We start from the raw sequence: 13,350 nt of genomic DNA, 5'->3' as shown, positions 1-13,350 counted from the left end.
ACACGTCGCCGTCGCTGGGCCGCGGTTGGACCGAAACGCCTCGAACGCCTCGCAAGGCAAGACGAGCGAAGCCAGCAGCCGCTACTCCCCCTCTCCAAATGACCCAAAGCCCATCGCCCCAATGGCGACGTGACCGCATCGAGTGGGGGCATTTGCGCGAATACCTCGCGCTCGCTCCGAGAAAAGGAAATAAAACCGAGAAAGGGAGGCAGCACCGGGGCGTTTCCTTCTCCTCCCCCAAGCCATCCAATCTATCCCCCTACCCTCCCCATCCCTCTCTCGTCTTCGCTATCGGTTCCGCTCGACGGCGCTGATGGTGCGCGGTCTTCGATTCGCTGGTGCGATTTCTTGTTATTTGTTCTGATTAGTTGCTCTTTCCCCCTCTTAATGTACTGAATGGGGGAACCGATCGTACATTGAGCATCGATTTCGATCGCGGTCCTTGTTTATCTGCCAGTCTTGATGGTTTTCAGTGAAATTATGTGGCAAAGTGGGCGGAAGTGGAAGCAGCATGGTTTCTTGTTGGGGATCAGCACCGTAGGCAGCTTAGATTTCATGTCCTTGGAAAAAAAAATGTTTTGCATCGTAATTTTTCTCGAATTTTGGCGGTTGGGACTTACGATATTTTGTTTTGTTGGATTCAGTGTGTTTCCTTTTTTGTGATCAATTGTCTTCGATTTTGGTCTTCACCGTGGCTCCGCTTTTAATTCAACAAGGCTTCTCTTGAGGGTAGGTTCTAGCTATAGGTCAGGAGTGAACAGTGATCCTGAAGTGGTAATGGATTGACACATGCGTCATGCTTCTTGTGCCTTGCATATTAGGTTTTGTGCAATTATGTTGATACGGGAAATTTTCAGTCAAATTTCAGCTATATGCTTGAAAATTTGACCTTTTTTTTGGTGTCTATGCATGACTTTTAAGCCGTTGAGCATCCAGAGGTTCAACATGTTCTGATATCTTGTTTCTTCATGTGCTGTAGGTAACTATGATCTTACTGTTTGAAAGAGAGTGATTAATTCAGTAAAAATGATGAGCGGCAAGGTGCTCCTAACTTACAAGCGGAAGCGCTTTTCAGCCAATGCAAATCCTGCTAATGTTGTCAAAGCTGATTCGTCCGTCAAGACTGTGGGGGAGGTATCTTTTAATTTCTTACCCAAAAATATTGAGTTTTCTACATCCTGCAGAAGCTAAATATTGATATGCTATGAGGAAAACCCGCTATAGACAATATCTGTCTCTTTAATAGGATAAATTATGGTTTCTTGTCTTTTTTTTAATTGAGCGAGTAAAACCTATTTGAATAAATTACTCAATCTGTATGGAAACTGTTGTTTTCTTATTGGATAAATTGCTAATTTTGTATGGAAAAGAACATTTTGTTTCTCACTTTGCTTGTAGTATTAGAAATTGGCTACAAGTTGTGCGTATGTTTGACAACTTCTGGAACTGACCTATTGAGTTTAGCGTGTTGTTACCAGGGATACAAACATAATTTGTCATTAGATGATTGGATGGATTAAACGAGGAACTATGCGATTGGTACCCTGATGTACAAGACTTTTCTAAGTAAAAAATTTATTTGTATGCATCCAATATTTGATGTTCTTAATTTTCAACAGTTATCGTTGGCTAGTTATGGATACAAGAGCTGGATTTGATTGCATTGTGGAAGTGTTACAATGGGAAGTAGAAATGTAATTTCAAAATATAATTTCAATTGGATGAAATATATATTAAAATTGTCTAAAGAGTTAGCAAATAATTGTCATTCCTAATTTGAAGCAATTGATCTTAGATTACCCTTGTTTTCCTGCCTTTTGTTGTACATATTTTAGCGTTATTTCTGTTTTTTTAAGTGACTCTGCGATCGGGCAAGTGCAATGTACACTATTAAAAATTAATGGATTGCAAGTGCATAGATATCTTGTGTGCTGTTTTTTTTTTTCTGTGTTAAGAGCAACAAGTTTACCAGTTGGATGAAAAAGGAATATGACTGTTCAAGATATTCTATTAAGCAAGAAACCACTATTGGTTGTAAGAGAGGCAATCAGAAAGAATTGTAAGTTAACTAGCACAATTAGAGAGTTGGAGTTAATACATGGAAGTAAAACAAAATGGGCAGATTGGTGCAAGAGGCTCTTGCCGCTGAGTTTTGTCTTGTGGGAACCCTATCTGACAAATTTTGATGATGCTAGCTAGTGTAGCTGATAAAGACCTTGACTCTTGATAGCAAGGTCCAAGGATTGAATCCTGTCTTTCCCATTTAGATTTGCAATAAAAAAAGTTTTGTTTCTGGTGTGTTTGATGTGATGATTCCTAAAATTATTTGACGTAGTTCTCTCTCTAAATTTATTACTTTGGGAAAGTCTCTTGGCGTTCAATGTGTTGGATGAAATCCTTATGCTAGGGTTGGCATACCATCATAATTTATATAGTATTCAACAATGAATTTCTATCTTAACCCATCCATGCTGGTACATGTCTGTTAGGATACTTGAGTCTTATAATTTTGCGAAATGATGACTGGAACTTGATGAAATTCTTAAGGAATATCTCCATACATCTTAAAGATTAGTTACATTAGTCTATTTTACTAGTGAATAAAAACATAATTGGTATTGGATTACGTTACTGATTTAATATGATATCATTTTTCCATATTAATGCTTGTTACACAGTTATATTTTTGTGGACTTTTTTTAAGCAACACAACCTATGTTTGGTTTAGAATTGAATTAATTGATTCATCTTTGATCTGATTGAGCCTATTGCTGATTGGATTTTTTTTTTTTGTTAATTTTCTTTATTGAATGACTTGTTGTCATATAGTTTGGCATGGACCACTGATTATTATTTTCTTAGCACAATATCATTTGCTTTACATTCTTGTGTTGGTATGATCGAGTAATGGTTGGTTCTAGCAAGCTTAGCTATACATTAGTGTTTTTAAAAGCACTAGGTTCTAAGGACCCAAAATGCTGGAGGTCGAACAAAGCAAGATGCTCTAGTATATTAAAATATAAAAATATATAATACAATGGATAAATATGATTATATAAATAAAAATATATTAAATTTTCAAGTCACATTGTTTATCTTCTAATAACAAAAATACTAAAAGATTCAAAATAATAAAGTTTTACATTAAATTCAATTATCATCATAGTCAATATCAGCATTCTCAAACATATCATCACTTTCCTCTTCTTCTTATCCATCTTCATAAAATAGGGTTCATCTTTCTCTTCCTCTTTTGTAGTCATTTTTGCTTTTGTCATCTACCTTGTATATGTCTGTAATTTTTCAACACTTGAAGCTCTTGTCACATCTCCCCATGTTAAGTTATTATCTTCAAATACAATGTCATCTTCGGCATCTTGCAAGTTCGCACCCATTTCTCCTACCAACTACTCATTTGAATAATTAATTTCCTGTAAAGAAATTGGATCAATATCATTTCGCAAATCATAACGAGTCTTCAATGCTTGATTATACTTTTTATAAACCAGATCATATAATCGTGATGCTTTAATTGATTTTTTCTCTTTATGTGAATCTGTTATATCATATGAATTAACAATATATTAATACATCTATTTAAAAAAGAATAGATTAATTGAAATAAAAATATTCTTATATGCTTACATGTTTAAAGACATTCTAATTTCACTCACAACTCGTATCACTATAAGTCAAACTAAGAACTTTGATAGTCAATCGCTGCAAGTTCAGGATGAAATTTTCAAATAGACTCCACCATTTAGTTACAAAATTTAACTTTATTATTAATATATTATATATAAATTAATTATATAAAGTTATAAATACTTGGGGATGTAGTTGTCTAAGATCGAATTGCCATGGGAATTATAAAAGATTATTGACATTCTTATATAAAGATAATTCGTGTATGATTTTATTTTGCACCTTAAGGCTGGGAGTCAATTTTGTAATGCACTTATATCACCTATTTACAACTTTTGTATCAAACTCAATGAAGATGTTCTTATAAAAGAATTCTGGGTTCAAATAATATCCTGTTATATGTAATGGACGCTAAAGTTGACAATCCTATCTTTCGTCAATGACTATAAATTTGTTCTTATACTTTTCATTTTTGTTAAAAGATTTTTAAATTGTATCTTTTGCTATATCCATAGCCTCGTAAATATATTCCATTGCAGGCTTTTTTTCATTCTCTATCAATCAAAATATTTGAACAAGAGAGCTCATTATCTTTAATGTATAAACTATAAGATTCCAAAAGGACGACATTAAGATGATATTATCGATCCTCTTTCCTTTTGCTTCTTGTGTTCATTTGCTTGTCACTTATTTCTTCGAGATAAACATGCTTCTCAGGTTGTGCTTTTGACGATGCACATTATGTAATCTCAAGAAGGAAGTAGCAAATCGGGTGTCAATATATCTCACCAATTTCTTATTGCCTATGAATTCTTTCATCATAATTATATATATATAACAAACCAATGTTTATTATATGGTAACAATAGTTAACACGTAATAGTAGTTTAATATTAGTTAAGGATTAACAGTCCACTGTTAATAATATTTAATCCACTGTTAACAGTAGTCATAACTGTAGTGGGGGAGAACAGGAGTTACTGACGATGGAATGCGGGGAAGGAGAGGGTGACTTTGATGGAGGAACCTTCAGACGACAATAATGGTATCGGAGGAAGCTACGAACGACGACAACAGTGATGGAGAAAGCTGCGGACAACAGCAGAGGAAGTTGCGAATAGTGATGTCGGGGGGTGGAGGAAGCTTCGTATATATCTGTCGGTGGCGGAGGAAGCTATGGTTCTATCCCTCGTCGATGGAAGGAGCTGCACACAGAAGCAACGATGGTGGAGGTAACTATGTGCGAAAGTTATAGCAGTGGGAGCTTCGGACCCATTTGTTAGTGGCAAAGGAAGCGTCGGACTTGTGCGTCAGTGACTGAGGCGGCGGGACCAGAGGTGAGTTGGGGCGTTGATGTACCTAGGGTTTATGGGTCGGGGGTCACGCGCGCGCCGCGGGGTGAGGGGGGCTGGTGGGTTGGGTTTACTGTTACTATTTGCTGTGCTTAGTTGGTTCGATTGAATTTGAACCAACTAAATTATTGTTCAACCTGATTCAATTGCTCGCCTCAACCGGGCGCTTGGACAAGGCACCCATTGCTTGGGCTTAGGCGAGCCCTCAAGCAGTGCTTCACTGAAGCGCGTCGCTTGGCAACTGTGCGAGGCATTCGGGTCTCGCCTTGCCTCGCTTGTGCACTCAGGTGCCTTTTCAAAATACTGCTGTACGTTCCCTTTAATTTCTCTTTGGTATTTGGAAACACTTGTTAAATGATTCATTATATTATTTGACCTCTAATTGCTGCCACCTCTTTGAGACACTATTTTGCTATATTTTAAGGCTTACTTTATAATAGTAGATGCCAAAACAGTGTCTCTTTGAGAACTAGTAGTATTTTGCTTGATCATCCGTATATTGGAAAATTATGATTGAGCTGGACTGTGGCTTCATAAAACTTGAGAACCAGGTTGGCAAACCACATTACCATCTAGAGCTCATATAGCCTAAAGCAGCTTCATCTGCTTTTTTGTGGACCTACTAAGTTGAGAATTTAGATTCAAGTGGATGGGCAGCGATTTGAAACAATTCTGGGATGTAGACTCCTTGTGAAGAATAAATATGGAAATGAAATCCAAGTCTCTGAACAAGATTCTGTATTAGGATTTGGGTTCACGCCTTAGTTTTGAAAGTGATAGAATTTAGCAGCTGAGCATAAATTTGATAACTTGGGTTTTTCTTTCCAACATGTTCTATCTTCAGATATTGAGCTAAGCACCTAGAAATCTGAGACCTGTTTCCTTTTTGTGTGATAGGTTGCTGGATTAATATATTTACCTGTAATGTCAAGGATTTTAGTTTGTTCTTGTGAATATATCTGTTACAGGAAGTATTAATAACCAGATTGGACTGGTAAACTGAGTTTCTATATCCATTAATATTTTTCTCATGTCACTCTTGGAAGTATAGATATCTTTCCATGCTGCACCAGTAGATATGCCATGAAATGATGTGGGTAGGCATGCAAAAAATATGCATTACCTTATACTGCATATATGTTCCTAGTCTCCTAGATTTTCTTCCATTTATGCATTTATATTTATATTTACTAGTGTGATCTAATAGTTGTAGTTTTCTTTAAGGCTCTATATTTAGCATATTGAACCCATGTAGGTCCAGCTATCGATCGGTATGTGTCTGGTTCATGCTGGTGTACCAACACATGGTACACCAGTCCATACTATGGTGCAAAGAAGTATGGGGGAGGGAAGGGGGGAGGACAAGAGGGGAGGGGGCGACAAAGAAGAGAAGTATGGGATGAATCAATGGGCCAGAGGTGGTGCGAGTCATGATAATGGACTGGTGGAGGCAGATAGTGCAAGAAGGGGAATCATGCATAAGAGACAGAGGCCCGATCGTGAGTGGTACTATGGTTAAACATGTAAAAAGAAAAGAAAATATAAACCTTCTTTAGCAATATGGACTGTTAAAAAATTGGATGTTTCACATTCCAATTCTAGCCTGGACCAGTATATACCAGTTTAGGTGAAGCATAAAAGCTGAAATGAAAAGGAAAAAATATATCTTTTATGTAATCTAAAGACATCATTTGAAGAAACATCTTTCATTTGATGGGGGAGAAACTCTCGTAGTTTACATACCTTTTTCAGATGTGTTTGGTGATAATGAATTAGCACCGACTAAAAGATTAATAGATGTGTTAGTTTTTTCTCCCTTGGTTTCCCTTATGACAAGGGTTCTGTATAATACTGATATTTATTTGATTTGCATATGTGCTCAGTATAATTATTTTGGTGGAAAATAAGAGGACGGAAAAAATTGACAAAACGTCGGTAAAAAGGAAAAGGAGAAAAAATGGAGTTGATTGCCATTGATAGAGATTCAAAATAAGATGTTAAGAGTTCAAAAGATAATTGTGTCATTTGTGCTTATGCTTTAACAAATGAAGCTAGATATTTTAGATGGAAAAAATCTGAAGTGTATTAGAGGATCAGATACTTCTTATGGGGGAATTTAATGGTGATGGAGGTGAATCACATGGAAGGGAGTGCATGTGAGTTATAGTTACTGGAAAAGAACAAAACATTATATAATTATTTGCCAGAACCAAGACCCCACATTGGTGGGAGCCTCATGCGCTAGGCTGTCCTTTTCTGATGTGTAATATAGTCTTCCAGTAAAAGGTTCCTACTTTAAATATATATATGTAACCTGTGGATTCTTGTTCCTCCTGCTTGATTTTGTTCACCATTAAATATGTATGAAATAATACATCCTCATATTTCATGCCATTATTGCAGCATTGCTTTCGGTGTGGTTCTGTTGACATAAATGAGAATCTGCTGGTGTGCCATAGCTGCTCTGGGAGCTATCATCTTCGATGCATTGACTCCTCTTTGAAGGTTTACTAGTACTCTACTAGTGTCTAATGTTTTCTGGATATTCTCATTATACAAACATGTTGGTCTGATGATTTTGTCCTTTGTTATGTGTAGAATGTATCTGAAGATAGGTGGCTATGCCCTCCTTGTATTGAAAGATGCGATTCCGAGATATCTATACAACACCAATCTTATCAGACTGGCAAAACAACAGAAAACAGAAGTATTGGGGAATCTGAGACAGGTGCAATCAAACTGCATACCCAAAAAGTGCTTTCGAGTTCAGGACCATCTGAAATCAGCTCTAGGAATGGAAGCCCCTCCCCAGTAGACCCATCTATGGAGAACATAGTCAATCGGGCATCCGCAAATGACTTGGGTATAGAATCTGGTTCTGCGTGCCGAGTTGTTGAAGAGACTTTGAGATCTCAGTCAACAAATTTGGAGACTGTAGGAAGATCAAGTTCCTTGCATTTGAAAACTTGGACCGAAAGGAATACTAGTTCCAGATTCTCAGAGGACTGTGCCTCCATGGTAGTCAGTTCAGATAAAAGAAGTGGAATAATATTGAATGATGAGTATCCAAAAGGGAACACTAAGAATTTCTTAATTACATTTCGTAGAAGAGTGAAAAAGAAACGGGATGTAGTCAGTTCATCAACCACAAGGAATTCAAGTGCTGAAGACAAGCAGAGTTCAATGGTGACTTCTAGGAGCCATGAATTAGGAAATAATTGTAGATGTTCAGATTCAACTTTCTTGTTGGAAGCAGATGGGCCTAGCCGACTGCATGCTCTTCAAGAGGATGTGGGTTTTGACTTCTACTAACTCTCTCTCTAAAGCATAAGTCTGATACTTATTACTATTTGAAAACCTTGCATCATACTCTGCCAACCCTGTTATATGCCTTTTTCTTGTTACTTACAGAATTATGGGCTATGATCTAATGTGTACTAGCAATTATTATTGCTAAGATATGTAGAATTCTAAGCAAAAATCAAAACTAAAGAGGTTCTTTTGATCATGAAACTTTAAGAATTATAGACAGAAGTGGAATATTCAGAAAGATAACAGTGTATTTTATTGTACAAAATGATTTCAATGATAAAAGCTGTATTTTGAATATTGATAATGTTTACTCAGATTTTATTTTACAGTAATGCAACCAAGCCAAGAAAATTAGTCACCATTGAACGTCATATGTATGTGTATATATTGTTAAAAGTTTTTCTGATTGTGTTAGACATCAAAGTGTCACAAAGTAGCTTATTCTGTAGATTCTGGCTATGGTAGAGAACAAAATTTAATTATGCAATAATATCAGTCATCTATGAATGAAAAAAATTTCAGTCAAATATCATCATTAGAAAAAAAAATTAATTATGCAAGGATATCAGCATCTATGAACAAAAAATCGCATTCGCCAGTGAAGTTCCTCCCTTGTGTCCATACTGACCAAAAAGACAACAATCCTTGTGCCCACCTTTAACTTTCTCAGGTTTGCTTGTCTCCCTATGAGATCTTCAAGAACAAGAAGAAAAAACCATAACTTACAAACTTCTTGGTTGGTTATATGGATCTTTCCCCACATCGACTTGTAGGATCTTAATGCAAAGATAAAAATTTTCGATGTTGAAAATATAGTTTTGAGTTTAAATTTGTTACAGCCCATGTAAGGAAAAAGTTTGTTAACCATAAACCAGCCTTTTAAGATTATTGTCACTGAAATAACTGAGTTATTCATCTCTTTGTTGGGTTGTGTTAATAACATTGTGCTCCTTTTCTAACTTATATTGCCATTCCCATTCCATGTGGTTCTATGTTTAGAATTTGCTCCCAAGTCATCAAAAGTAAGTAGTATAGAATCTATAGATAAAAAAGGTTGTGGCTAGTTCTCATATTTCTGCTTGATATAAACACAATTGGCTGGTACACAGTACATCTGGAGCATCCTTGTGATTGATATCATCTTTCTTGTATATGATATATATTCTCTTCGTACTTGTTGATTAGAATCCAATTTTTTCTAGACTAATTACTTATGCAAGAAGAGTAAGAGAATAAGACTTAAATGAAACTGTGCCAGTGACTAGTGATGAGGTTGAAATCAAATTCTATAATTAGTATTGACTATTTCATCCTTCTGTGAGGCTAGATCCAGCAAACTAAGAATACTCTCTAGACTTGCCCATGGTGCAGTTTTGAGTCGGCTCCAGTTCCACTATGGCTGGGCATCATAGTTCAAATTATGAAAACGTCATTATGCCAAATTCCTTGATGTGTTCCTTCTACCATATAAACCGGCATGTTGACTTGAGATAATTTTTTTCTCTGAAGATGGTCTGATGCTTTTTGTTGATAGCCATTTTCTATGGTCATCTCATAAAAAAAGAATTGAAATGAAAAATCTTCACCATGTTAAATTTCATGGTCTGATGTGTAGTTCAGGACATAAGAGCTTGTTGGAGTTTGGTTACTACATGTTTTAAAACGAATCTTTTGCATGTTCATGCTTGTTGGAACTTGGAATTCGAATAGAAAATAAAATGGCTGTCTATCACTGTCTACCTGTGTTTAGGAACTAATACGGCATCTTTGATTCTTTTGCATGTACATGCTTGTTAACAGAAAATATTATGGTTATGTTGCTTATATTTTTTTGAAGGACTTCTTAATTTTTCAGTTAATGAGTGGTGAATGGAAACTTCATCCCTTTATGGACATTAAATTCTTTGAGTTTGTGCCGAAATATTTCTTGTTACTGAACATTTGTTGTATGTGCTGGGTAGATGCATGACGTCAATAAAGATGCCGGGCTAGGGCCTAAGCTTTCTGGACAAGGGTAAATTTTTCTTTTTGCTTCTTGTTTCTGTCTTCTTTGTTTCAGTGCTTTTAAAGTGAAATGCCATTGTGTTTATTAGTAGCACTGCAGACAAATGCGAAGAACCATGTCAACCAAAACCAGACGTTGCTCCTCAGGGTACAACTTCTTTACAATATTCAGAACGTGTTCTTCAGTGTCAATCTGATAAATGCACTGGGATGCCTACAAGTGATTTAAGCAAAGACCCTACACACAAAAGCAAGCAATCAGAGATGGCCAAAACTGGGACATCCATACGAGGGGAAGAGGGAAATGAATTATTTACAAAGGAGAGAGGTCATGTAGGAGGGGCGGAGCTGTTGGTTGTCCCAGTGGTTTCAACTCATCTTACGAGCTCAAACCCAACTAGACCACTTGTGGATGCTATGGCTGAGAACTTTCTGGAGTCACAAAGACCATCAGCTCAAAATTGTGCTCTAGGTAGGATGGATGAGGAAACTGATGGTCGAGCCAAAGGATTGCAGTGGATGGAAACGCTTGATAAATCACATCAGGAGACCACAAAAGAAACAAAGTCATCCATTCTTATTAATAAAAACAGTACCAATTGCACAATAGCATCAAGTGGAAGGGCTTCCACAGCTTACCCAGTTAATTCATCTACAAAGATTCAGGTCAATCAGGTGAAGCTTAGCATAGAAGTTGAATATTTCATCTTCTTGTTGCATCAATTTCTTCTATAATTTTCTGGGCTTTGAAACCATCGTAATTATCAAATATTGATCTTTGTGTTTTATCTTTTCATATTAATCCACAGGGTTTCTTGTTGTATTGAATTTTTTTTAGTTAAATATCTTTTTCTTTCCATTTATGTTATCAGATGTAAAAATACTGTATTGTAACTTGACTGCAGGATGTATCCAGAGAATGCATTGATCGGGCATCCCGATTACAGGAACGACCCTTGGTGACAAAGTCAAATAACTCTATTTATGAAAAACAACAGCGTGAGAGGGCATCACACAACTCTATGTATACTGATTTTGCAGATCAGTCTCTTATATTGAATTCTGAAGTGCTTAGTGTTTCCATGAATGATATCCGAGGTATGCCATTGCCATTAGATTTGAATTTCAAGGACACTGTTGAGGGATACAATAGGCAACACAGATGGGACAGCATGGGTGAGAATGCATCTGTATCCAGACAAAAGCAGGTGTGTGAGAATGATATGAATGGCTCACGGATGCCAAAAGAAAGCTCTTTGCTGGACAACTTTAAGAGGTTCTCAGATGAATGGTCAGAAGAAGAATTAGATGTTCTTTGGATTGGCGTGAGAAGACACGGATTAAACAATTGGAATGATATCTTAAGGGATCCAAAATTATGTTTCTTAAAATCGAGGGTTGCAGAAGACTTGGCCTTGCAGTGGGATAAAGAACAAATTAAGCTTCTTAATGGTACACTCTATCATCCAGAAAGACCTTCAGTATTAGATCTTTCACGGCCTCTTGGAACAGATGACACATGCTGGAGAAAAGCAACAGGTAGGAATTTGTATTGTGAGAAAGTTGTTTCATCATATTTGGAATTTCCGACACAGAGAACAGAAACTAAACTTTCTCTTGGAGATGTATATGTTCAGAGTGAGAAAAACACCAAGAAAAATGTAGTACCCAATATATCAGGTTTATCCATAGCTAATCCTCACGGAATTAGAAATTCAATGGCAGGTCCTTTCATAGGCAGTAACCTCATAGGTTCTGTTAACCCAAGGGCAGACATCAGACATCAGAATGCTTTCAAAACACAAGGCACCAGGTATGACTGCGAATCATCTACTTCACCTCAAAAATCAGTTGAAAGAGTAGGACACGAACAAAGATCTTCTGCAAATAGTACTCTCCCTCATTGGCTCAAAGAAGTGTTGACTGTGCCTCAAAGGCGAAGTAGTTTGCCATTGCCTTCTGGAGTTTCAAGCTTGAATCCTGGAAGCATTATTAATTATGATGAGCGAGTTACTGCTTTTCAAAGTGCCGTGGAAACTGCTCTGCCTAAAGATCCCCGTGGACGGGGAATATTGAAGAGGAAGAGCAAGGCCTCTAGTAATCATGCCAACAGGGTAAAGGTGTTGGATAACTCAGTATCGGTGGATGATACCTTGTTGCAGAAAAGATTATCCTCACTACCAAATCTAGGATTGACCCCACTGAAACCGGCATCTGCTAATGCTGGTTCTGGACCAAGTCATGTCTTGGATCTAAACAACAAAAGTCCTGATCCCACTGGGCCGAGTAACTTGGTGGTTATCGACAGCGATGTATCATCCGAGGAAACCATATCAGATGATCAGAGCAGTAGGTGGTAACTGTTTCTATGAGGAATCAACCGGCTTTCACAGTTGATCATCTGTACATTGTTTTGTCATGCCTGTGCAGTAGTTCAGCTTATCCATCAAGTCATTTGTACAGCGTATCGTTCTAAAGCTGTAAGTTCTGCTTTCTATGTTTGACGTGCTATATTTCTTGCCCTTCAATGTTCTTCTTTAAAGATCTGCATCCTCCTCTCTGAATCTTCCATAGTTGACTTATAATATTGCTTCAGTTCTTATATAATATAGAAGGAAAATGCTGCTGATTGGTTGAGTTGTCATAACTTTTTCTTCACTACAACTACTTAGCCCATGCACGAAGCAAATGAAACAATGTTTGCCGTATGCTTGCTGCATCTACTTGTCGGTCTTCATGAATTCAGTAAGATTCTGTGATCCATGATATGAAATCTTTTGTGTATACTTTGTCTTCAATGATTGCTTAAGAGAAGCCTGTGATTCTTGATTTGCTGCACGATTGATTATTTGGTTTATCAGAGCGTTTAGAGAGCTTCAAATTACGATAAAGCAGAAGACGTTTAATTTTGTTTCGTTAAAATTGGTTCTCACTTATAATAGTTTCAACCGACTAAGCTCACATTCTTATTTCTTTTACGAACCATAGTTAAATCTCCTTTTTTGTCAGAAAAAATGCGAGAAAATATTGTTTTTAT

General features: G+C 36.8%; 1 protein-coding gene across 3 annotated transcripts; it reads left to right on the top strand.

The window, feature by feature from the left end:
• Positions 1 to 184: 184 nt before the first annotated feature.
• LOC135608340 (uncharacterized) lies at positions 185 to 12,960 on the top strand. 3 transcript variants are annotated; one of them, XM_065101086.1, is made up of 7 exons: positions 185 to 338; positions 980 to 1,134; positions 7,401 to 7,502; positions 7,596 to 8,288; positions 10,271 to 10,323; positions 10,406 to 10,988; positions 11,219 to 12,960. In XM_065101086.1, exons 2-7 carry the CDS (start codon positions 1,027 to 1,029, stop codon positions 12,671 to 12,673), a joined length of 2,994 nt encoding a protein of 997 aa, XP_064957158.1. In that variant the 5' UTR covers positions 185 to 338; positions 980 to 1,026; the 3' UTR covers positions 12,674 to 12,960. The 3 variants fall into 3 exon arrangements, with proteins under 3 accessions (XP_064957158.1, XP_064957159.1, XP_064957157.1); XM_065101087.1 differs by having other exon boundaries at positions 10,403 to 10,979; XM_065101085.1 differs by having other exon boundaries at positions 10,403 to 10,988.
• The last annotated feature ends 390 nt before the right edge of the window (positions 12,961 to 13,350 follow it).

Source organism: Musa acuminata, chromosome BXJ2-3 (assembly GCF_036884655.1).
Source record: "Musa acuminata AAA Group cultivar baxijiao chromosome BXJ2-3, Cavendish_Baxijiao_AAA, whole genome shotgun sequence".
Classification (NCBI taxonomy): domain Eukaryota; kingdom Viridiplantae; phylum Streptophyta; class Magnoliopsida; order Zingiberales; family Musaceae; genus Musa; species Musa acuminata.
Note: the sequence above shows the minus strand (reverse complement) of the source record. Positions and strands in the feature narration are given on the sequence as shown.